Below are 27007 nucleotides of genomic sequence, written 5' to 3' on the forward strand. Positions count from 1 at the left end.
AGTCATGCTCGATACTAACAACACACAAAATATGATGCAGCATATTCATATTACAGCACATCAGGTACATTGTGCAATGGTGATGGCTGAGTAACCTGATATTACATAGATTATATGAATATTATGTTATTTGTGATTTTTTTTTTTAAAGTAGGTGGAATAAACATAGTGCTATTTCATGCTTGGTAGAATTGTGTATGCCTTACACGTCCCTCAGGATTATTAAAAGACGATTCTTGATATTGAAAGTATTTTGAATGACTGTACGAAAGTAGAATAAACGACATTTAAGAGGAGCACTAGCCCGAAGGTTACTTTCTTTTTAATTCCACGCATGTCCTTTTCATATGCGCACAACGATGTGTGAGCAATAACTGACAGTGTCTTAAACTCCCAGTACAGCACAACAGCGTTCCTGTATGGTCCCAAATTCCACTGCTGAAAGGCAGTCAACCCTCATTTAAACCCCAAAAATACAGACAACTCACTCTGACGAAGTAAAAAACTTCTGATAAAAAGATAAATTGCAGAGGTTTATCCCACAAACATCTCAACATAAGTTCCTGTGAAAAGCCGTAGAGCTCCAGAAAAAGTTAAACTGCAAGTATTTATAAGAATTTCACGGGGAAATGAGACTTGAATGATTCTAAGAAAGACTGGGCAGCTTTTGCATCATCCTTCTCTTCACCACAATTAGTCCATAAATTAATTCAAGGCTTCACCCTGCACCAGCTGAGCACAGAAAAAAAAAAGCCCCCTCTTTGCCCACCTACCTTCCACTGCATACACCGAAGTAGTCACGCAGAGAAGGACCGCAACCCAAGTGGCCGGCATGGCCAGAATGACTCCCCGCCTGTGCGCTCCCATTATCCAGCTGACAGAGAAAATCCCCACGGAAACACGCTGTATTCCTCTGTTGTACAGTCACATCTCAGTCCTCCGGGTGTGTGTGTGTGCGCTGCACCGGCAGAGTCAGCGGGGACTGAAACGGATAGACTACCAGTGAGTCTCCACTCTCTCTCCCCTCATCCTCCGCTTTCTCACACCTTTCTACCCAATCAGGAGAGAGAATGGCGGATTGTAAACCAATCACCCGTTCCTTTCCACCTGACCCAAGCTTTATGCCCAATGGTCAGGTCTCCCCCGCCCCGTGGCTCCGTGACGGGACAGTGACACCCAGTGGCCATAAAGCAGTATAGCAACCAGACTGTCACTCACAAGATGACTCTGATCCCCCTCAGGGAACAGTTAGGAATGGCTTGTTCCTCATTTTGATGAGAGTGAATGTGACTTCACACATGATGTTGTAATAATGATCTTTGATAAAAATGACCAAGTGAAAGCCAGTGTTCAGCCAATTCCTAAATGCAATACGAACATGTTGAAGACTGATTTAGGACTTAGAAATTATTACTTTTTTTTTTTTTTTACTTAGACAATGCACACACAGCAGGCTGCAGACCTCTGTGAGCTTCAATGGCAAGTTTATCAAAATAAAACACAACACACAACTCTTTCCAGTACACCATACTACAAATTGTTCCTTCATCAGTGTGGTTCTTTTGTTTCCTTACAGTCCAAAGATCAAGCATGTGATATTCAAAACAGCAATACCTGTAAATATTGTACTTCCTAAAATTTTAAAAAGATCATGGCTTTTTGTTTTTGTTTTTTTTTTACTGGAAACAACCTCAGACACAACCTTAATGAAGGCAAGGCAGCCAAAAATGTTTGCTGATTAAAGCCTTGTGTACCAGCTGAGCGGTGTGGCGTGTCTTAGATTTGTTGAAATTACTAAACTTCACCACTGCAAAAATCACAAGGAGGGCCTTACCTTTGCAAATGAAGCACCAGGTGTCAATTAAAAGCATGTTGCTCCGACTGTTATATTTAATTTCAACAGATTTGATTGTGCATAGAACTGCTCTCCTCACGGTGCTCTACCTGTCTGACCTTTCTAAATAATCATTAGTCAAAGCAGAACAGAGGCTACCCTACACTCGCCATGTACTTTATTAGAAACACCTGTGCATCTGCTCATCCAATCCAATCAGCCAGTCAAGTGGTTGCAGTGGACTACATGGAATCATACAGATTCAGGTCACGAGTTTCAGTTAATGTTCACATCAAACATCAGAATGGGGAAAAAATAATCTCAGTGACATTGACCGTGGCATCAGTGTTGGTACTTTGAACTCCCATAATACCAATAAATCATCATTTGAAGCTGTTTTGAGAGCAAAGGAAATTCCTAATAAAGAGCTCAGTGAGTGTATATACTGCATAGGGCTATAGCTATACAGGTTCAAGAGTTTGCATTGACCACATTCACCAGTATTAAAGTCCCTACACACACCTGTCCTTCACCTTATGGTGTTATTATGTGTCATGGTGGAGAAGCTTATTTGTCTTCCATAGACAGTAGAAGTTTTAGTTCCCAACAGGTTCACATAAGCCAGACTGGTGTCAGTGAGGGGCTTGATTAAAGACAGCAAACTGACCTCGCTGGTACAAAAAAAAAAAAAAAAAAAAAAAAAAAAAAAAATCTGTTAAAAAAAAATACAAAAGCAAACACACCTGACCTACAGTACATTCTCATCACTCAGAAGTTTTAAGTGAATGTAAGACCATCCCTGAGGTCAGAGGTGAGGAGAAAATACAGAGGCAAAAAAACAACATCCACGTAGGACAGCACAAGTTCTAGGAAAAGAAGGATGAAGAAATGCCTCCTTGATATCCTGGAAATAGGTTACACTGTCCTTAAACTGTCTCTGATGTCAAGTCTGACATGTTCTCCATAATTTGGGATGTGAAAACAACCACATACACAGTGTAGTCTTTTCAGTTTCAACAGAAAAAGCCAAGACCATACTGGAATCCCACATGGGCTGAAGGACATTGAGTAACATGTATGGTGCACACAGGTGTTTTCACCTCTTTTAACTAATTAGACCACCTCTCAGGACTGTGTTGATTGATATTTCCTCATCTGTCCTGTTAGATTTCCTGCACCTGTTTGAGTTGAACAACACTAACGTTATCATTCTTACTGGTACATGAACTTTATTGACCTTGTGTAATTCCCAGCATGACTCGAATCAACTTCAACCTGAGCAGAGGTCTAATCAGTCAGAGTGAAAACACCTGCGTGGGTGTGCAGTGTCTTTAATTAAGTCTTTTCCTGAACTATATGACTCATCTTTCACCCTTCAACACCTTTCCAGTTAAAATAAATGGACCATTTTTTAAATGAGAGACCTTGAGATGAATTTGAACTTGGGAGACACTACATTGAAACAGAGTTTCAGCTGTATGCTCTGCTGTGCATTCTACCTGGATTGAGATGTCCGATCACAATGACCAAAAAGATTAAAGTTGAATCTATGAATACATAGGCATTACATTTTCATGCAACCTTTCAGTAGCATACTCGCAGTGTGTAAAAACTCTGCATAAGGGTCCAAGTGGTTGGTGAGAGGTCATGTAATTTTAATATTTAATTACTGAACAAGCAGGATCTCTCCTTTGGTTAATATAAATACACAACAATATTGTGGAACAATGGGTGAACAGGAAGTGCTAAAAAAGTTTCATGACCCTCTGCAACAGCTGTAGCAGTGACCTTAAAGCTTTATTGACAAAATGCAGTATTAAAACTGAAGACCTCACTCTGTGCTACTGAAAAATAAAACTCGGATACATTTCAGCCCCTAATGGCCTCAGATCAATTTACTCTTGAAGTTTTTGTCCTGTTCCTCATCTCCTTCATCTTCTGCAGCTCCCTGTCTCTTACACTGTCTGTACAAGGGATAAAAAGCCGCTCAGCAACACGACAGTATGGATCACTCATGTGACATTTTCCAGCCCAGATAGTCTGTTTCCAGTCTCTCAACATGACATCTCACATGCCAACAGCTTTTATGACACTACACCCTGCACCACTACAACAGTCACCTTTATCTCGACTCGTTGTGTATCTGTGTGTGTAGGTGAAAGGCAGACAAAGAGAGAACCGAGAAAGAAAACACATCAGCATTGAGTTTGTCTTTTCTAAAACCACAGGTAGAGACAAAAAAAAAAAAAATCAATTACAGGCTTGCTGGTTGTCACATAAGCAGAACGATTATGTTTAAACTGCCTCCTGATGGTCAAATTTGTGCAGCAAAAGTTGTGGAGCTTTTTGTTCAGCTCTCACTTGAGGGATTTAAAACAGTGAATAATTTTGATCATGGACACGCAGTTCAGATACAATTCTAAGAGTCGAAAAATTTTCGGCAAGTCTGTACATGGCCAACTAACTAACTAGACTGGCTGGCACACGTACCCTCAGTATTCTCAGTAAAATTCAGTTCATATTCTGCCTTTGCTTCTACATCACTCACAATTACAAGACAAGACATGTTTTAGGAAAGACAAGTGATGTAGACAAGGGCCAGTTAAGACGGATATTCAAATCAGGTCACAGTCAGTGTGAGCCCTGTTTCAGTGTACAGGGCTCACACTCACAATGGGCCTATGTGTTTGTGTGTCTTCGTGCCTCCCGCTCGGTTTCATTCTGTTGTATCAGATTTTAAACTTCAGCATCAGGAAAATAAATCATTCATTAACTTCAAACCCCCGACTGGTGCAGGGTTGTCATCCTCACACACAATGGATGGCCTTGTTTTCCCCCAGCAGGGCCAGATGAGGCTTGTCAGTGCCTGTTACAAAGAGCTATATGTTTATTTATAGTTGCAGTGCGTCTGGCAAGTTGAGTCTTTTGCTAGAAAATGAGCAAAAATTATCCTAGATATTCATGTTCTCATTGGAAAGGAGTGATATTTATGAGTGGGTGTGGCACATAGTTGAGTATTCCCACTTGGCCCTGCAGTGGAAACGGGACCAGGGAGTGAGTCATGACTAAATCTGGTAGCAACAGAACATCAGTCACAGTCAGTGCAAAGAGAACAGTTGGTACTTGGTCTTGTATTCCTGTCTTATAGATGAAAGCCTGTATGCACGGATGAAAAGCTATATTACATGACTTATTTGACGCCAAGGTCACATATGTGGATAAATGACACAACAAATATATATATATGAAAATCTACCTGCCAAACCCTAACTCATTATCATATATTATATATATTATCATCTTGTTTAATTAAAACATACAAAAACTAGAGTCCAGTCTTTTTGTTAAGCTAAGCTAACTGGCTGTTGGCTGTAGCTTCATATTCAGTAAAGGAATATGAGAGTGTTATTGAGTGTCTAAGATAACTCTTGGCAAGAAAAACTGTATATTGCCGAATTGTTGAACTATTTCATGCGTAAATGAATAATCATCAAATCAAACTGTCCATGGCAAAATCCACTGCGACAATCAAACAGAGTTTAATAAACGAAATGTGAAATTCAGTACACTCAGGAATAAAAATCAGTTTAATACACAACCCCAGTGTGTGTAAATGTGTGTGCAAGAGGTCTGAATTCATTTGTGTGAATCAGAAGTTCCATATGTACCAGTATAGTAGTGCAGACTGAAAAAGAGGCATGCCGAGTAAGTGATATATCACCAGGCTAATGTATATATGTTGTCAGTATTCTGTAAATATCCTGTATTGTATGTACAAAAACTGAAAACCTTGTTTTTCATACTAATGCATTTTTTTAAGCATTACGCAGTAACAGTAACAAAACCTGGTGAGAGTGTTGTCACAAATGGTCAATGTACTTTTACAGGACTTACAGGAAACTGTCAGTCTGTGCTTGTTTATAGGTGCTTGGATAAGACCTGTTATTTCTTTACAAAGGTGATGAGTTGTTAAAAAAAAAAGTGGAAATTTCCTTTTTCTTTTGAAATGGTTGGGTATACGGTAAGAGTGAGGTAAAATCTTGCAATCACAACAGCTCATACATTTCAGGAGTGTGGGGATTTATCTGCAATATTTTAAACGAATTGCACTGAATTTATCTGTTTATGCCAACACACACCGAAACATCTGGACAACTACATCACAGATTATGGGGGATTCATTGCCAATATAGTATTATACTGTACATTCATGGCTGAATATGGTGCCAGTCTCTTAGCTAATGTACACAAACATTTACAGCGTACACAATGTTTGTTAAGGTAGACATCCTCCAGTTAAAAAATAAAATAAAAAAAGTGTTGTCGAACGCACCATATATTGGGGCACTAAACATTTTTTCACTGAGCTGTGCCGCCTACTGACTGGACACAGGAGTTAAATGGACCCGATAGGCAGTCAATAAATCATTATCAATATCCTCATCATTATCTTCATCATTGTAAGGTCATAATTTTCTTCTTTGTCTTCTTCATCTTCACTCATAATCCTCATAATCCAGAATCCTCAACAAACTGAATCACACTCAAACTAAGACACATTAAAACTGAGCAAAATAAAATAAAGACTATTGTCACTGTCAATTTTTGCTCCTCTTGCTCAAAGAAAACCTTGTCCATTTTACTCCCCAAAATGTCTTTTTGAATTTTTTGGCAAAGGTACTTTCCAATCTTCCCCCCACCAAACCCCCTTTTTTGTCTGTCCCATAGTTCAGCCTTGCTGTAGACTTCAGTCTGACTGGAGGCAGCAGTGGTCCATCATCGCAGAAGCAGCAGGATGACTAATGGGAGCAGGAGAGGGAGGCTACAGAGGTGCGTTTGAGACGTTGCTGCACCTGTCACTCGGTTGTTGTCTGGCGGGTAGGCGTACAATCCCGGTCTGCTCCGAGGACACTGTCCACTTACACACATCCCGCTTCCTGAGCCACTGATATCGTCACCTAGGGAGGTCATCAAAGTTTTTACAGGGAAATTATTCATTACATTATTTTTAAATCATCACATTCAGTTTCCTCATTTCAGTTTGTAAGTGGTAATTAATTATTGAGAAATTACTGAATGGGGACCATTTGACCTTGTCAATGTTTTAGTTTGGTTTATTAGTCATTAGTGGGGAGTATTTGGTCCTCAGTTCATAGCTGCCATCAACTCTGGTTTAACACAGAGAATCAGACTATTTAATAGCATCATGCTGTCATGCTGCTTGTGTCAGATGTATATGAAAGGGAGAAACATAACACAATGGACAGTTCCTTTATAAGTTCCTTGCAATTAAAACATTAACACTAGAAACTATTGTTAACAGTACAAATATTAGAAAAATACCCACTAGCATCCTGGAAGTCCACGTCGTTGCCATCCAGCGCGTTTTTCAGTCTGTTGCTCATAATTTTTAGTTGCATGATCTGCTGCCGGATCGTCATGTCTGGCTTTGTGATGTCAAGCTCCACCTCTGGATTGTTGATCTGATTGGCCAAGCCGTCGCCCATCATCTCTGGAAGATATCTGTTTGGGGGAGAGAGAGGATGGGGGAGGAGTGTGTGGGTATAAGTTGTGTACTTGTATATTTACACATGCATGCACTCAGTCAGTGAGTCTGCACAGCTGTGCCCAATGTGGTAAATTAGATGACGCATTTTATGCTGACAGCGCCTGGTCAGCAGATAGGCTGACACAGATTTATGTGTCAGCCTATCTGTTTGACCATACAAGCAGGCAAACACATGCACACACAAACACACACACACACACACACATTTTTATTTTAATATTTTAATAATACTGTGGAACCACAGACAAAGTGCTTCCCCTAGCTCCTAAATCTAACTGAACCTTACACCTTACCCAGCACAACTATACACTAAGTTGGCAGTTTATTAGCTACACCTCGCTGAATCTAATGCAGTCAGTCCTGCAATAAATCCTAACTCCACAACAGTCATAATGCTCAGATTGTGTTGAAGCTGTTTTTGAGGTGAGAGGTGTGTTTCCACTGTTTGGTCATTTTGGAGGCTGCAGCATGTATTGCATTATACTGACTGCTGTTTCCATTATCTTGTCCACCTCATTTATATAATTGAGGCTTGGCAAAATAACAGAAACACCTCTCTGTAATAACCACATTTTGCTGTTTTGAATGATTAAGTTGGACAAGATAGTTTTGTAAGACAACACAATATCATTATATCGTAGTGATACAAAACCTCTTCACATTTATGATAATATTCAATTACTGACCAGCTCTAAACTTAATCCCCAACTAAACCTAATTCTACACTTAACCCCTAAAACCATGTTTTAACTCCTTGTTAGCTCTTCAACTCTTTGATCAGAGGACTAATCAAAAATGTCCTCTCCCAGGGTTTAAACCTCCTGGTCCTCAAAAATATAGAGGTACAAGAACTCATATTGTACGCGCGCACACACACACACCATTTGCGTAGAGGTGGGATTTAATTTATGTTCTTGAAACTGCTTAAAATGTTAAATAGCCCCATTTAAACTCCATACTCGAAGCCTATAATCCATATTCCACTCAAGAAGAATTTATTGGAGTTGTAATTTTGTGTGCGACATTTATGGAGCTCTCTGGAAATCCACTAGATGTCGCTGTGTATTATGAAACAGTTCATTAAGGTAATAATTCACTCTCTGCCACACCTACATACACAAATTTCATATTTCCTTAATCTGTCACACACAGTCAGCGATTCATTTATATTTCATGGCCTCTCATATTTCTCTCTCTCTCTCTACACACAAACCCACACATATATACACACATCTATATTTCATGCCTTTTGACAGTCATTTATTTCTGAGAGCTCTGCTCAGGATAAATCTCATCAGTTGGCTGTAATCCAACCACTTTAAAGGATCTGAGGTGTGTGTGTGTGTGTGTGCGTGCCCAGAGGGGGCTGGATAACATGTATGCATATCAACATGGCATCAAATTGTTCCATAATCAATTTATACATGGATTTAGGGGAACTGAAACAAACAGCAGGGCTGTGTGTGCTCATGTGCCCATGAATGCTTGTGTTGCAGGAAGAAATGTCAGTTCATAAGACCTCAGAATAAATTTCCGTACTCTACTGTTTCCTCAGCTTGTCTGAAAAGAAGCAGCTTGTTGTTTCTTTGTTATGACACAAAAGATACAAATGGCCTTCAACAAGAAGAGAACTGGCCTGTATCATAGCAACTTCATTGTAAGCCAGTCATCACTTCTCCTTCATTCCCTTCAATTCATAAGCCTCTTTTAGCTTTTTAGCTTTTAGCTTAATAATTTTACTTTGTAATAAACCTTGTTTGAGTACAACTTGCGCAGAACAGATTTCATACCTTGAAAGTGTTTTATTCAACACACTACAAACAGTTTTAATGGTGGACGATGGGAGAGTATTTTACTTGGTTGCGGGAACCTCATCTAATTTCCATCCTACAAGTGTAGTGGATTTGAATAAAACATAAAATCCAGGACTGAATGCACTGAGTGCATGGCCTTCAAAACCTGCAGTAGATCAGATTCTACTGGCTGCATGAAGACTTGAATTCAGTCGCGACAGATCACTGATGTGTCTTTTCTGGTTTCCTCACCTGGCTTTGGTAATGCCATTCCAGCATTTATCCTGATTGCTGCTTCCTGCTGCCAGTTTGCTGCAGAGTGCAATGGGGAGCTGGATCCAGTACTGCCGCATCTCCCTCAGCTTACTGGAGAGGTCTGATACCTGAGGACAGAAACATCCAGATGTAGGAAATAAAATGTTAGTTTGTAATTCACAGGTGAGTCTCCTGTCCCAAGTCAGATCCCAAATCCTACAGTTTAGACTTAGAATCTAAAACAAGTCATCATGTGTTTTAATCACATTTATTATATTTAAAAAATGTAAACAGAACATGAATGTATATCATGACTTTCTTAAACCTTATTGATAGAACACATGGATAGCCCTCTGTTAGCTTGTTGTCCTTGTTTCACATATATATCTATGTGTATCTTTCTATATCTAATTAGAGTGAGAGTCAAATTCCCTGTGTGACCAAACATACTTAAAGTTGATGCTGATTCTGACATACAATAATAACCTTGGATGTCAGATGAGGTTTAAGTGACGCTAACATAATCAGGAATTTAGATTCTTATCCATCACACAATCACGGAGGCGTCTGATCGGTCATAAATTCAATGATTCAGGTTTTTCCAGTTTTCTGCACTTTGTATGAAGTTAGCTGATAAATAAAAACAGTACTATATATGTACAAGTACACACCTGCATCTCCAGTCTGAGCCCAGCAGTCGGGGAGGGTTTGTATTCTGAGGCGGTCAGGGAGCCGCTCTTCCTCCTCTGCTCATGAAGAGTGGGACTTCCTGTCCCTGGCTCGCCTGGATTTCCACAGGTCTGGTACACCTGCATACATGCGAACACACAGATGCACAGATATACTTAAACACACATGTACTGGAAGCCTTGTATGTGAATTACTATTTTTTGAAAAGTTAAAAACCTTAAATTACTTTTCAATCTAAAATTCAGCTCTATGTATTACAACATTTGTAAGTTTTAAAACTATCCACAAGATGTCACCATAGACAAGTGTTTCCAACCATAAGGATTTCTGGATTTGTGTCTTGTTAGTTAACTTGTTTTAGCCAAGCCAGCTGTTGACTTTGCTTTGGATGAAACATTTATAATGATTACAGTGACATTGTGACTGGAACATTTTCTGCCTTAGTACACTTGATTTAACTTGTACACCAACAGAAACTGAAAATAAACTACACTTTACAAAATGGATGAACAGAAAACAAAGCTGTTTATGGCTGTACCCACTACTTGTCCAATAAAGGACATCAACATACAGTAAATTATGGGAGCCTAGCAACATAATAGTCTTATTTAAAGCACATATCTAGAAAACCAATGAAAGTTAGAGCTGAACAGTTGAGCCTATTACCATTGGAGCACATTGTTGAGCTCTATCTCAGGTATCCTCAGCACTTTTTAGGGATAATAACTCAGTCTCTGGATGATTTTTCATATTCCTTAATGATCTCTGAGTTGGGAATCAAATTCAACCAACACACTGATAAAGAGGTGATGGGTTTGACAAATAATTCAGCGGGTGCAGGACTGCAGACATAAGCATAAGCTGGCATCTGCCTGGAGATAAAATGCTCCCAGGGAAATTTGCTCGGGTGTTTGTATGCAGTCAGAATAAGCGATGAGGCAAACTGAGATGTCTTACTTTTGCTGTGAAAGTGTCCATGTTCTCCTGCTGGTAGTGAACTGCCTCATAGATTCGAGCAGGGATGGAGGAGAGGACCACATCGAGACTGGGCTCTGTGCTAAAACTAGACACCACCTGGATCATGGTGTCTGAACAGAGGAAGGAGGAAAAGAGAAGACCCTGTTTGAAAGTGTTTTTCTAGGAGCAAAACGTTATTTGCTCCCAAGCAACAAAATCACAATTTAGCAGTGCATAAACTGTGAATTGCATGATCAAGTCACCAGTGTTCTTTATTATTACTATTATTATTATTATTATTGTTGTTGTTGTAAGTAATACTAAAAATGAAAACTAGTAGGCTACTAGTCATTTAAAGACACTGCAGTGCAGGATGTTACTTCATACATTTCTCACATTGACTTTGAAATTGTCTCAGTCAAACTTAGCTGACGATAAAAGCTTTTTATCGATCATGTTCTTAGAGATGCACAATATATTTATGCATTTGACATTCAAATGCATGTTTGGTCATTCAGGTCTATACTAATATTGTTCTTTTCATCAGTGGGCGTCACACAGGAACATTATGGTATTCTAAATTACTCTCTGATGACTCTGATGAACACCATCTGTTCATGGGGAGGTGTGTGTTTGTGAGATTTGTAATTAGCATAAGCAAGGCCCCTAAAATTGTCATATATGGCTGACAGACAGAAAGAAAGAGGAAACAGTTTAGGCTACATGAAGTTAGATGTTAGGTAACCTCTTTGTAAAGCAAAGCAGTCCATGACTAATATGAGAGGCAGTAAGGTGACAATGATGAACAAACCAATGCATAGAAAAGACCCTGAGGCAGTCGTTGGAGTGGAGGAACTGATTATGATGAAACATGCCAATAATATTATAAAAATAAAATCTAAAAATCTAAAGAAAAAAATGTATAAAATCTAAAGACATTCTAAGTTACTTGATAAGCCAAGATGATGATGATATGGTGAACAAAATATTTATAATGAATTATGTTTGTTTAGTTATATATCTTCTCTTAGTTCATTTCTAAATGAAGGTAGATTAAGGCATTATAACATTATAAATCTTTTATGTTTTTCCTCTCTGGATAAGGACAGACTGTACATGATTGGTACAACAGATCTGAATCACCATAAATTTTGTTCACACCTAAGAGAAAATTCTAGGAAATTTGCGTGTATCACAAATTTTCTTAATTCATTCATGTGCCACATGATGAGAACAAATCTGTGCCCAATGTCTGTTCCCTGGATCCACTCAGACTAATAACATCTTCTTTATTATTTCTAGATTTACTCTACAATGTCTTACTTCACTCTCTGAAACTTGCCTATAAGGTTTTGCCACTCGGGGTCCAGGTCAGCTTGGTTGGCCAGGCAGCCCTTCATGACGTTGGAGCAGTAGCTGGAGCAGGGTTTGACGGAAGCAAGGCCGCGACAGTGAGGGCAGTAAACCAGCTTCATCAGAGCCTTCGTACACTCTGGACTCAGGGAAACCTGGTGTGGGTGGAACAAACACTTCAGCATCAGAAAACTCAGGGTCAGCAATGAAAGAAGAGCATTTATATAAGCAGAGTCATTTATGATGATTGTAAGAGTCCCATTTCTTCTGAATTTACTGACGGAATTTACTCCATGAGGGCCATGCTTAACAGAATCCAAATATCTCAGAAAAGGCAGAACCATAGAGGGCGGTATTGCAACATAAAAAGGGACAGAACCTGAACAAGAAGGCAGTGATAGCCCTCCTTGTCAGTCTTTAAACAGTACATGGTTTCTGTTACACCTTTGGCTTCTGATTATGTTCGCAAGTCATGAGAGGTGTGCAGTTCCACTGTGGAGTTATTTTACCACTAACCCTCACAAATATGTTGGAGGGATGCTTCAAAATAAGGGCAGGAATTAAGGACATTAACTTGTATCAGTGTTACATTATAGGTGTGTGGCAATGTGGTTTAATTGCTGATCAATTTAAAAAGTCTGCACCCATAACAATAATCTAGCTTTGACAAAAATGGATGCAGACTAGATGTTCACTGTGATGGATTACAGAACTCAGAACTCAGGCAAGTTTTAAGAATGTGCTCTTCATTTCATACGACTGGAAATGAACGGGAACTAATGCAAGCTGTAGGAAAAATACATTCAAATGTCTAAAACACAGCTATATAATGTGCAAAACTGTTAGCCGTGACATAAAGCACTGTTTGTGTGAGTTGTAAAAAATAGGTTAAAACATTCAAAAGCACCCGTATGGTTTTTAAAATTGAAGAACTGGAAGTTCAAAAGTAAATCTAGCATTCTGACATAGCCTAAACTAAGAGAGGAGGCCTTAAAAAAGTCTTGTTGCGGTCAAATAAGGTTGGTCAAACGAGTTATGTAGAAGAAAACAATTCCACTGCGTTTCTGGGTATTTGGGAAGAAATTTTCTAGAGAACTAAAAAACATGATCACACCCATAATTTGACAATAGCATTGTCATCCCTCCAAATGAGAGCTTTGTTCTGATGACACAGTCTGACACTTAATTTTTGATGATCTTTGTTTTTCATTTTTAGGGTGGAGACATCTTCTCTGACAGTTAGGGTGTGATGACAACACATCCATCATATCTGCTTTCCTGGGACCGAGCCCAGCAGGCCTTAGTCACAAACACACACAGACTGACACGAACACTGAATCTTGAACTCTCACTTTCTTTCACATCAACACACCCTGTTTCTCTCTCTCTCTCTCTCTCTCTCTCACTCACTGCATCTCTTCATGTGTCTGTCTCACACACACTCACACACTCACACACACACATACACACACACACACACACACACAGACACACACACACACACACACTAACCTGAGAGACCTTCCTGACCACATCTCCGCTGACTATCAGCCCCTGGACAAACGACCGCGCTGTGACAAAAGCCCGGATCACCTTCGCCTTCATGTCCCGAGGGATGTCTCCAAATGGCCGCAGCGTCTCCTGTTGCTTAGCAACACATTCAAGGTAGTCCTCTGACAGGCTGACCTGTTCGACAGAGGTGACAGTGGCAGACATGATGTTGGTGAAGTATGTTGTTAAAAGACATATAAAAGAAAACCTTTCCTCCCTATCAGATGAATGCAAATCAGTATGTTTTTAAGAGAGAAAACAGATGGAAAAACATTTTAAGGTCAAGTGATATATCTAAAAATGGAAAGTTTATCAGCTTATCACGTTGTGTAAGTTTTTCTCTCTGAGCCAGAACAGAAACATGGGCTGCAGAGAGGCATCTGAGGAAGTAGATGAAAGGATCAACAGAACTAGTTCACAAAATCCTTCAGCTGCGTCCGCTCAAATTCCAAGTCAAGTCAAGTTTTGTCATTCTGACTCCAACTTTTGGTATGACTCAGTATAATTTAACTGTTACTACTGTATTATTCAACAATAATAAAAAAAAAAAGACTGAGACTACCATGTTGTGACGTAGCCTTTCCTCTGTCCTCTGATTTCAGTTATTCAATCAGTGCCCTGATTTCTGATTTACTATCACAACTTTTTTTTAATTCATAAAACTGCTCTTTTCGTCAATCTGTACACCAGTGTCTGTACTCACCTCTGTAGAGGTTTTAAATGTGCGCTCCAAAAGTCTGGACCAGAACTCAGACAGGGTCTCGTCCAGGTTGAGAGCGGAGCCCCGGTAGTACTGTCGCAGGTCAGTATAGAGATCTCCATACAGACGGGTGTTCTGGGAGTACAGAGGGCCGAGTGGAGACAATGCCTCCTGGAGGGAGCGCTCAGACTGACTGTGCAGCTCAGTGAAATAGGCTGGAGGAGGAGAGAGGAGAGAAAAGGAAAGATAAAGGAAAATGAGTTGACAAGCAGAGAAATGAGTAGAAGGAGGATGGAGAAAGAAAATCTGGGTAAATTCTAACTGAAAGAGAAGCTGAGCGGAAACAGCGATATTTCATGAAACGTAAAGCAGCACAAATCAGTGTTTTGACCAACTGGGGGCAGAGCTCCACAACAGACCACCGATCACACTTGTGTTTAACATATGATGGCCTTGTTAAGCTGATATGACTATATATTTTGGCATGTTAAAAGTCACCTACTTAAAAACACACAGAGCAACATTAGCATTCATTTGGAATCTTATGTTTGGCATGTAAGTCCAATATTGAGTTATTGACTAATTGATAATTCTTCGTGGGTTTATCACTATGAGCGACTGTTGATAATATATTATTTTTGCAGAAACCTTATCAAAAAAAAAAAAAAACACTAAATATTCAGTTAAATAAATGAATAAGGATTTAGACTATTTTTATATTATTAGAAAATAGCTTTTAATGTGCTGAAACTAAATTTCTGTCCATCAGAATCTCCCAAAAAATTATTTATCCAAACTAATCCATGTGATGTGCAGCGTTGGAATACAGCTGTTTGAATATATTTCTTAATAAAAATAATAAATGATTCAAGCTGTTTATTTAATATTATTATTATGATTAAAGCCTTGAAAGACTCTTGATTGTACAGTGCATTACAGCCAAGACACTCATTTACTCTCTCTACAATCCAGCTAATTAGCACATCTGAGTCACACTTATTTAACATTTCTAAAGTATCTTTGCAATTTTCTCTGCAGCCAGATGGATTCAAAGTGATAGAGAGGTCAAACAGTGAGAATAAGGGAGTCAGCGAGCTGTCTCTGCAGTATATTGGTCTGGGCCTTTCCCTCCGTCTTCAAAGGCTGTGGACCACTGCCAGCCTGTTCTAACCACAACCAGATGGACGGCCACATTATTGCTACTGAGGTGGCCTGCTGCCTTCCGACTAATAATACTGTCCTCCTCCTCTGACTGCTCCTCCTCCTGTTGTTCTTTGTTTCTCTTCTTTTTTTATTTTGATTCTCCTCTTCTCAACACTAATGATACGTTTCTCACTTGCTGCATTTGTCTGTCTCCCTATTGTTATCAGTGGCACTTCTCTGTCTATACTTCTTCTCTTCCTCCCTCCATCCCTCTCTTTCTCTGATGTGCAGTGATCTGCAGACTTCGCTCCTCAGTGGGTCAACTGCTCATTAGCTGAACCAGCCACTGCCCCTGGGGGACACCCCTCTGTTTGTGTGTGTGTGTGTGAATATACAAAAGTGTGTGTGTACCCTTTCGAGATCAGGGGATTGGCTTATCACATTTCATTGTGTCTGGCTGACTCCGCTCTCATTATAACACCCAGTCAGGGGTCCCCTTGACACACACATCCTCACACACACACACACACACGAGCGCACGCACGCACGCACGCACGCACACACGCACGCACACACGCACGCACACACCCACACACACACACACACACACACACGCACGCACACACGCACACACACACACACACACACACACACACACACACACACACACACACACGCACGCACACACGCACGCACACACATAAACACAGTCACTACAGAAGCTGCAATATTGAGCTTTGAGCACAGCCTGAGCTTGTACCAAACACAAACTCACAAATACACAACATACAAATGTCACACACCCCTGGGCTCACTGCCGAAGCTTTGCTATTGAGCTCAGCCAGTAATGAGCATCTCAGATACACACATCCATAAACACACACCCTACTTACTGTCGAAGCTCCTGTGGAGAGCGTTGAAAGCAGCCTGCAGTGACCTGCCGGCCTCTCTGATCAGTCCCTCGGTCTCTCGGGTGGTCAGACCGGCCAGATTCTCCTCCATGGTGCTGGTGCAGCAGGTCGGACCCTGAGGACACATCCTCAGATGTTCACCTGGTATAGTGTGGACAAGACAAAGTAACTGTAATTAATTTAATTGTATTCTATTTCATTAATTTACATTAATTAGTAATTGAACATGTCATCTCATGAACATGTACATTCACCAACAAACCAAACCAGCATAGACACCGGGCTTAAAGAAACTGAGGCTAAAGACAATGTACTATGATTGTAAATGCAAATATATAGGTTTCAGTAGCCACAGCTATTGTAGGGATAACAGTGGCAGTCAGTCCAGCATTTTGGTGAAGACTGAAATACATCAACTACTATCTGATGGCTTGTTATGAAATTCTTCACAGACATTTATGTTCCCCAGAGAATGAATCCTACTGATTTCGATAATCCCCTGACTTCTTGTCTAGCACCAGCTGACGGTGACATTTGTGGTTTTGAGTGAAGTGTCTGAAATATCTCAGCGACTACACGATGGATTGCCATGAAATCTTGTTCAGGCATTCATGTCCCCTTCATGATGGATTGTAAAAACATCAGATATCTCCTGTCTTTCCATTTAACGTCACAATCAAATCAAATGTTGAGGTGTCCAGTGCTTTGATTTATGAATAAGTCAGCAGCCTCAGGGGGCGATTCACTCTATACTTCTTTCAGTCTGTGCATGTGTGGATATGTATCAGCTTACAGTACAAACTGCTTGGCCTCAAGTGTGACACAGAAACTCTGCAGCGATGAATGCTGAGAATAACAGGTTTGGGCTTTCACTCCTCCTACCCTCTAGCCAATGACTGAACCCTGAGCATGACACGTACCCAACCTGAACCTATACTCTAATATTGGAAAAAAAAATCTTCACCACAGAAATATAAAAATATAATATATATAAGAAAAGCAGTTCATCTTCAACATTTTTTTTCTTTCCTTTAGGGGATACACAGGTCGATGAGGGAAATTAAAAATAAAGATGTTTTTCACACACATACTTGTGCACACACACTTTGAGTTTGCCAGACAGTCTAGAAAGCAGTCTGCAGCATCGGTCTCTTGTTAGACTCGTTGCCTCAGGATTGGTGTGTGTTCATGCGTGTGTGTGTGCGCCCACGACTAGGAAGGTTAAGGGTGAGTTAGTACCCCACAGCTGTGTGCATCACTGCTCTCTTCCTTCCTTAACAGGTCCTGGGTTGGTGTGTGTCTGGGTCCGTGTGTGTGAGTGTGTGTTTGTGTTTGTGTGTGCGTGGGTGTGTGTGCGTGGGTTGGGGGGCACAATTTGTGCACCATGGTAAGTGGAGCAGAAGAGGAGACGCCTTCATCATCACTGCCCCATGAATCTTTCATTGGCACTGGCTGGTGTGTGTGTTTTCTCATATCCTGGTGGGGACTTTAAACTGAATGCACACTCACCCATGGGGACTCATGTCTCCATGGGGACAAAAATTGAGGTTCCCATAGGTAGAGATGACTTTTTGAGGGCTTTTTCAGGGTGGAATTAGATTTAGGCTGGGTTTAGGGTTTTGGATTTGGTTATTTATTTGTCATGGTTAAGGTTACGGTAAGGAGCTAGGGAATGCATCATGTCAATGAGTGTCCCCACAGGGATAGTGGAACAAGTCAGCTGTATGTACCGCCTTACTTCTTTTCTCGAAATCCTTTCAGGGATATTTTAAGACGTTTTTACTTTATTACAAATACAAGAGGATAAGCTGGAGCGGATTACACATCTGGAGCTTAAGTTGAGTGCTCACGCACACACTCTCCTCCCACAAATCAACCAGGACACTCATTTAATATTCTCAGTTCTTCAGCAGTCCTCGAGTGTCAAGTGCCGGTCAGTCAGTCTGAGATGAAACACTTCACTCCTCCCAGCCCAAATACTATCAAACAAAACTGCCTCCTGTTAATCACACCTGCTTCACTGAGCTGCGTGTCTGATTACTGAACGTTGGAAAAAGCTTTAAAAACGTGCCTGCATCCTCACACTTCAGCTGTGAATTATCGCGTGGCTCCCACAATCCTGTCAATCTGGTTATCAGAAACAACCACTGCATTTACCATGTGTTTCACTGTGGCAACTCAAGTCAACATCTGAAGAAAATCGCCTTTAGAAATAACACATTAGGCAATAACTACAGTCTTAAATTTGGCCCCAATCCAAAAGAAAAGGTCAATCAACACCACAAAGTTATTCAATTCATTTATTAAGATTTATCAAAAGAGCTGATAGGTTATTATTAGTGTTCCCACACTAGGTAGTTTTCCACCTGCCTGGGCAAGTTTGTATTTGATTGGACAGGAAAAAATGGTTTTGTGTGTTTGGTGATAATTTTGGATACCTACTGCACCATCTGGGTGATTTTCCTCTGGCAAAATATTAAGCTACGTTCTACTGAACGCACTGAATCTTCAGAGACTGACAAGCACAAGGAGCTGGTTAGACTCAAATGCTCGACATGCAGTGACAGAGGACTGATGACTTTAGTTCCAAAGCCACAGCTCTGTGATGTTTAATGCTTAATGTAAGAGACTTATCTGAGATAATTCTTCAATATTTTTTTAGACACCCAATAAACAGAAGAGCGGTGTCACGTTTTCAAAAGGCTTTATTTTCCTTCCTACACTTTTATTCAGTCATACAGCAGAACATCAAGGCTCTGAGAGGACAAAGTTCTCCCCAACAACACAAGACAAACCCAATAATGGCCATTTTTGACAAGTATGTTGTCTAGATGTAGTCAGAGTTGCAGCAGAACTTCATTCTGTGGTTATTTTAGCAAAATATCACCTTATCCAACAAGAACAAACAACATTAACTTAACCTAACATTAACAGATCAGGTCACTTTTCCAAAACCATCTCAGATGGCTTCAAAGTCATGCACAAATCAGAGCGATTCCTCTGCTGGGGTTTAAAACCACAACATAAGCATTACATATCATAGCAGACATCATCTTTGTGTGCTGCAGCTAATGTTAGCATTTTGTTGTTGGTCTGACGACGCAGGGCGTTTACCATACACACATATGCTTTACTGCATTCCTGGGTTGCTGGGTAATGGAATCAGCTGGCATCCTGCTATAAAACCTTAATTTACTTGGAAAGACAGAACTGGGCACAGTGGTGACAAGACTTACTAGCACATATCTAAAAAGCAAGCTTGCAAACATGCTAATGCACTGATCAGCCACAACATCAAAACCAGCTACGGGTTTTCTTGTTGTGGCTGATTTGTGTACGTGCAGACAGATATACATTACAGCAGGTGAAAAGACCAGAGGGTCCGACATAGAACAGGTTTTCTCAGAAAGGTGCTTTGTTCTAGGGTTTCGTGATGGGAAGGGACAGCCTTCTGTCAACTATCTTGCACATATTGAGAGAGAGGGGTCATCAAAATGGAGGAAACTCCTTTTAAGCAAAGCCTTGAAGCAAAACTGAGCTTTTAAGTGATGCCAGGAAAAGGAGTGTAAATGGGAGAGGAGAGGAGGAAACAAGAGAGGAGAGGAGAGGAGAGAGGAAGAGAGGAGATGAGAGGTTAGCTGAGAGGAATAGATTTGAGTAAAGAAAAAAAAATCAAATCAGTTTCTATAGGTGTGTTTGGCTGCTCACACTGTTTTTGCCCTCAAGCTTCAGCATATATTTAGTCAAGTCCACACCCTGAGGGGAAAAAACACACACACACACGGGTGTATACTACACTTGTGGGGACCCTCATTGACATAATTGATTCCCTTGTGCCTAAGGCCCCATTGATTTGAAAAAAGCAAGATGCTAAGAGCATTTCAAAAGGGAGAGAGGGAGAGTGAGAGACAGAAAGAGATGGGAAATGTGACGAACTGAAAGTGAAAAGTAGCTGGGGATCCAGATTCCTTGTGACTCATTGGCTGCCTGTTTACTGATATGACAGATAGTCTGTGCTGCACCTCCTTGAGTTTAGTTTATATTTAAACTAAAAAAAATAAACTCACCTTTAAAATACATATCTGTGTGAAGAGCTACCAATCCTTAGGACATGGCTATGCCTGAAATTCACTAGTTTATACAAAGTTCTGTCCAACCACGTCTAAAGGTTGAAAAGGCTGCAATCACACAGAGGGACGAGATGCGGTGCATCACTGATGTGGATAATAGAGCACATTTTTGGACAGTTTCCTCTGGGAGGCGTTTATGGTGTTGCACTTTGTTGGTCACATGAACAGTGGAAGAGTCATTTTATGAAGAACAAAAAAAAACAGAGCTTGATCGTTTCAGATCTGCCTGATTTGTCAACCCTCACCCATCTCATCCCATATACATGACTCTATTTTACAGTGCTAGTGCAAGTTTTAATTTTATTCAAAGAACAAAACTGTTCTCATACTCATGATCTAAAACAGAAACTGGCCATAACAAAGATACTACAGAATTATGAGAGCACAGACACAGATACACATTTAGTTATACATATGTAGGGCACTAGTTTCTGCCCAGTAGTGATAAGATAAACTTTGAGCTTTTATTTATAACATTTCAAATGAGCAGCTGTGATGAAGGCAGAGCAGAAGAGGAAAAAGGCTTTGTGAAAACATGATGGCTCTTCACCTCAGCCCCCTCATTGCTGCATGTACACATTATCCAAAACAGACAGCATAAGAAGTCATAGATGAAGAAGATGGAATATCTCTTCCTGAATATGATGAGCTCAGTGGTGGCTAAACATCTGCAGCTAGGGCGTAAAGATTTTTACAACCTTTTACTGTTGCCTACATGAGGTCTGATCAGCAGTAAGTCATTTCCTGCAGTGCTGTAAACAATAATAAATTTGAGCATGTGCAGCTACAGAACAGACAGCGTCTCACCCCTGGTTGACACTAATTTGAGTAGTGACGCTCCTGGCAGTAAAAATGTGCTGACAATGAAAAACAAAAAAAAAAACAACATAAATAACTAATCTGACTAAAAACCTCTTGTATAATCATTGCCCAGTCATTCATTTATGTATCCAGGAAAAGTCAGCTGAGTTCTTTTCAAAACCTACTTAAACTTGGATTACAGAGTTTATTCATCTTGTTAGACGGGCATGAATCCTGATGAGGTAAATTCCTCAGTATTGATTATGTGGAAACATCTGATGTAAATTTATGGGGATAAATTCATCTAATGGTGGATATTATGCCATGGACAGATCACATGTTCCCACAGCCCTCCTGGAGCTACATGCCGCATTAGAGACACTGCAGAACCTTGTTTTTCTGCAGGGTATTCTGTACTTAATCATTAGTGAATGCATTTAATTCCAAACTTGTTTTTGGTTTTGCCTGCAGATGCACAACAGCTTACACTGGTCGCCATGGAGACCACATCAAGACAACATTGCTTAGCCATTCATTTCCTCTCCCCATCAAAAGCATCTGGCTCTCACTTTCTTCTGTCTGTCACGCCCTCTCTCTACATTGTCCTTTTTTCCCTGCATTCCTTGTGGCAGCCCAAGCATACCTGTCTCGACAAGTGAGAAAACCTCTGCACGTGTGCCATGCAGGCAAACAGAGAACCTGCATCGCACTGCAGGCCAATGTGAAGCCCTCCAGTTTGGCAACCACTCAGAGACAGAAAGTGTGGAGTCATGGACCCCTCAGAGGCGTCATGCTTTTCTGTCTGTTCTGTCTGCTGTCTGAAATCTAAAACTATGCTCAGGTACCCTTAACCGAAACACAACTACACTGAAACTCCAATTAAAAACTCTTTTCAAAGCCAAGCCAAATATTCTGGTTTGGCAACACCCAGATTTAATCAAAGACAGGACACTGTTGATGCTGCAATTTATTTGAACATGACAGCAGTTATTTGAACATGTCTGTCCACCTCCGTCTGACACTTAGAACTGAGTCATTTCTCTTGTTATTTTCTTAGTGTTATGGTGCCACACTGCTGGCGTGTATTATATTATATTATTAGACACAGGAGTATTTACTGGTTTGGATTCTGGCTACAACTGATAATTTCTATTTCCCCACTGGTAAAATGCATATTTAATGTTCATGGGAAGATTTTTGTGGTCTACAAGATGTTTTTTGGTGCTACATGACATGGCAAAATGTTTAGAGTCATTCTGATTTGCAAAAATACTTTTGCCAGCACAAGAGAATATGAGGTAAGCTGCTGTAGATGAGCTAAAGCGGACTGTGTTAGAGTGCGATAAATTGACCTGACCAGCACTGATCTTAGATTAACAGAGATGAATAGGACCTGTTCAAATTAAAGTTTAAATCAAATTAGATTATTTCTACTGAGATCCGGTAACTGTAATTATTAAAAGTGCAGCCTGTATTTTTAATCCACTATTAATCTGTCATCAGTTAATAGGAATGGCTTGACATTTTGGGAATGTCTGTTACTGGTTTAAACGCTGTGGCCGATTGGTGTATATGCGACAATACGTCTATACGGAGTCAGATTAATATTACTAAATGCAAAAGGGCCCATTTCCATCACACACACACACACACACACACACACACACCCACCCACCCACCCTTGTGGCCTTGATTAGGTGGATCAGGGTCACCAGACACACAGTTAAGTAGATCAGGTCACTGTATTTCATAAACACACAGAAAATTATGTGTATAAGCTTTTATTCATCTACACACACACACACACACACACACACACACCACAGCTTTGAAAATGTGCTACAAGCTATTAACTCGTGGAGAGGTAACTGTGGGAATCTGCTGCTAAAACAAATGAATATCCTAACTTATCCCTGATGTTTTAAATCAAGACAAAACCCCAAAACAGTCAGACTCCAGCTATAACTTTAATCATAATTAAGCTTCTAAATTGCTGAGCTGGTCAATAGTTATTTTAGTTGAACTTGGTTTAACTGTTAGTAATTAAAGACAATTTCTGTACCATGAAAACTACAAGATCAATTTTGTTAAACTCGAGAAACTCCAGTGATGTTTCCAATATCTGAGATTGTTGAGGCATCTAGCAAGTTAAATGAGACATGTAAATCCAATTACACTCTAGCCACAGTATAAATGCTTCTTCACACATCTAACCTGCACCAGCTCTGCAGACTAATCTTTCTCAGAGGCTGGACAGTATACAGTAACGCTGAATCAGCACACTGTAAAGCACAACTTCAGGTTCTCAAATGACTAGCTAGATGTTAAACCATTGCTCAACCTGTTTTAGCTGAGGACAAAGGAATGAAATTGGACTTTGACAAACAGCTCTCCTATATGGTGCAGGATCACTGTTGTTCACTTAAAAGAAGGAAATAATTACAGTGAAAGCAGCTTGTTATCTGTAGCTGTTAAAGTACTTTATAATCACTTGCTGTCATTTTAAATGATAATTCCAGTTTATTACAGCATCAGACTTTCATGGTTTTGCTGTCATTTTTTTATCAGAAATACTATTTGCTCATCAAGTTGCAGTGGAGACATTGCTAAAAATAAGTCAGTCCGGGCAAGAAATACAACTCAAATGTTCAGACAAATCATAAACAAAGCTCCAGTTCAGCCAACCTTAGTTTGTTTATCTGAAAACTGATTTTCAACACTGATAAATTTAAAAAAAAAAGTGGATCATCTGACAGACCAATACTATCCTCCCTAAAGCCTTCATTTCTATTTCTTCTCCTCAAATCAGTGTCTGTCACCTCTTCTTCCATCCGTCCATTTCATCTAATCACAATGCCTCACCTGTCCCTCCAGATCAACGCAACATTTATCAGTAGTTATACAGTAGTTCAACACTGATAGTTACCATGGATTTCTTGTTAGGGCAATAGTATTGTATCTTTAGATATGAATTTAAGTAATATGAACTGAGCACTGTATTTGATAAGCATATCCCATTATGGATTTAAAAATGTAAATATATGTCATGTGATTTGCAACTGACCAAAGGCTATGGAGAGCCAACAGAACCTTTAAAAGCACACACCTAATGATAATGTAATGAGTGAGCCTGAGGAAGCCACAGAGCACAGAGTTATAATCATGGATGACTACTGATAAATGAAGATGACCTAGACATCCCTTGTGCGCACTGGAATTTCGACTGAATGAATCTTTCTGATATTTTCCTGATCCAGTTTAGCACCCTGGCAGATAAATGAGCATACAGCTGTGCGCTGGATTATCATCTGTCACTGCCTCATTCGTTTCATCCATCCATCCATCTTTTTCCCTTTTCCTCCTCCTCTCCTGCTGAGATGAAAGTTTGTCATAGGAAGTGACCTTGCACTGTGTTACCGCGGTAACAGCCTCTCTCATTGTAATTGATCTGACCCCCTGACCCTTGAAGCTGTAAGGACAGACACATGCGCTCAGTACAGTGCACACACACTGCAAATACAGAGCAAAAATCACATTATGCTGTGATCACATTACAAATACAATGTAAAACCAGTATAATAAGACACACACACATGCTCTGAGTCTGCTCCAGCTCTGCCATCACACACCACATCAAAGCGGCTTATTGCTGAGCAGTAAAAGTGGTGCAGTGGTTTGAATTTATTCCCTTCAGTCAGACGTTTATTCGCTGCTTCCTTTTCTTAATGAGCGTCTTACAATAACCCTGTCACTTACTGCGGCAAATTACTGCTGCCTAAATGAGGGGCCGATGGCATGTGTGTGTGCATGTATGTGTGTGAGTGCGTGTGTGTGTTTCCATCTCACACTCTCTTCACCATTTAAAGGCACCTGTGTATGATTTAACGTTCCACATGGCCTTCCTACCAAAGTACACTTTTACCTTTTTACTATCCACTGAAAAGTGAGGGAGGGAGAGAAGGAGAGAGCCACAGAGCTGTAATGATGAAAGAGGAGAGAGAGATGGAGGGATGAGAAGGCAATAAAATGGAAATGAAAAAAGAGGGAGCGGTGGGAGGGAGGAGAGAGATCGTCGGTGGAGACAGAAGCAAAAAGAAAAAGGGGAAGTCTTTTCCTTTTTTCTGGCATATTCACAGTTTCTCACAAACGTTTGAATAACTGTTTGACACTTCATTGGCCATGATTCTCCGTCACCACAAAAAACGACTTACACTGCAGCTTTGTGACAATTCATCACAATTTTCCCACAGCAAGCTGAGCTATTCAAAGCTGTGGTCAACATGCAAATCAATGAGGCTGCTTGTCTTGTAGCTTATATCAATATTTGCATGTTTGTTTAAACCATTTTAAGGAATGGTGCACAATCCTCCATCTGGTGCAAAATCCGTTAGCTGCACTCTTAATTCAACGAGACTGAGAGTCTACAGCCATGTTAGCGCCTTGTCTAGTGATTACATTTATATATTATAAATCAATTAAAATTTTCAATTAAGATGTGGTAGCAAATGTAATCAATAAAGAGTCCTAATTATGAAGAGAGCATCAGAGTGGTCAGGAGATGTCTGGGGTGGATGGAGACGTACAAAACACGTGACTGCCAAACCAGACAGGGTTTCCTGTCTGTGGTTAGGTTTAGGCAACAGCAGTGCTTAAGATTAATTGTGTCACATTGTGTCTAAAGTCACTGTGAACTTTTTCTACACTAAACAAGACCATGATCTTTCCCTGACCTCAACTTAGAGCTCTGAGTGCCTGAGCATAACCATGAAAGGTTTCAGTCTAGTCACAATGAACCCAATGAAAATGCTAACATGCTTAGCATGTTTAACAGCTATTGTTTATGACATTCACCATCTTAGTTTAGCATGTTAGCGTGCAAACAATATTCTAATTAGCACTGAACACAAAGCTCAGCTGAGGCTGATGGGAATGTTGTTAGTTTTGTATTTAGTCATAAACAAAATACTGGACAAGTAAATTTTTGACCTGATGAGAGCACCAGAGGAAAAGTCATCACAATTCATCCTAAAGGAGGGACACGAATGTTTGCACCAAATTTTATGGCAATCCATGAGATGATAACTGTTCTGTCAGGACCAAAGCAGTGGACCAACACTGCTACTTTAATGGCTAAAGATCATGCTATTTTGTATCTGCTAACACTTTGTATTTCCGTATCGTGCCACCACGTATGTTCATTATTCCTCTGTTTTGCTTCTTCTTTTCATTACCATGCCCACTTGGGCAACGGAAAAATGCTCTATTTAGTCTCTCCAGTATACTGTAGGCGTGTCTATTGAGCAAAAACAAACAAGCAACA

The 27007-nt window shown here is 40.2% G+C and overlaps 2 protein-coding genes across 3 annotated transcripts in view; both read right to left on the reverse strand.

Moving 5' to 3' along the window:
- LOC121182909 (ephrin type-B receptor 1-like) overlaps positions 1–867 on the reverse strand; it is a 69705-nt gene extending 68838 nt beyond the window's left edge. The window contains exon 1 of the mRNA XM_041039547.1: positions 774–867. Coding sequence (XP_040895481.1) covers positions 774–867 — 94 coding nt within the window. The remainder of the gene's footprint in view (positions 1–773) is intronic.
- A 4490-nt stretch (positions 868–5357) lies between these two features.
- Positions 5358–27007, reverse strand: part of LOC121183337 (glypican-1-like) — a 34013-nt gene continuing 12363 nt past the window's right edge. For both annotated transcript variants that reach the window (XM_041040375.1, XM_041040376.1), the window contains exons 2-10: positions 16739–16897; positions 14706–14917; positions 13964–14137; positions 12441–12606; positions 11099–11229; positions 10123–10260; positions 9449–9579; positions 7182–7357; positions 5358–6792 (exon numbers count right to left, since the gene is read on the reverse strand). In XM_041040375.1, the coding sequence (XP_040896309.1) occupies positions 6611–6792; positions 7182–7357; positions 9449–9579; positions 10123–10260; positions 11099–11229; positions 12441–12606; positions 13964–14137; positions 14706–14917; positions 16739–16897 (1469 nt within the window). In that variant the 3' untranslated portion in view covers positions 5358–6610. The remainder of the gene's footprint in view (positions 6793–7181; positions 7358–9448; positions 9580–10122; positions 10261–11098; positions 11230–12440; positions 12607–13963; positions 14138–14705; positions 14918–16738; positions 16898–27007) is intronic.

The sequence above is a fragment of the Toxotes jaculatrix genome, chromosome 6 (assembly GCF_017976425.1).
Source record: "Toxotes jaculatrix isolate fToxJac2 chromosome 6, fToxJac2.pri, whole genome shotgun sequence".
NCBI lineage: Eukaryota > Metazoa > Chordata > Actinopteri > Toxotidae > Toxotes > Toxotes jaculatrix.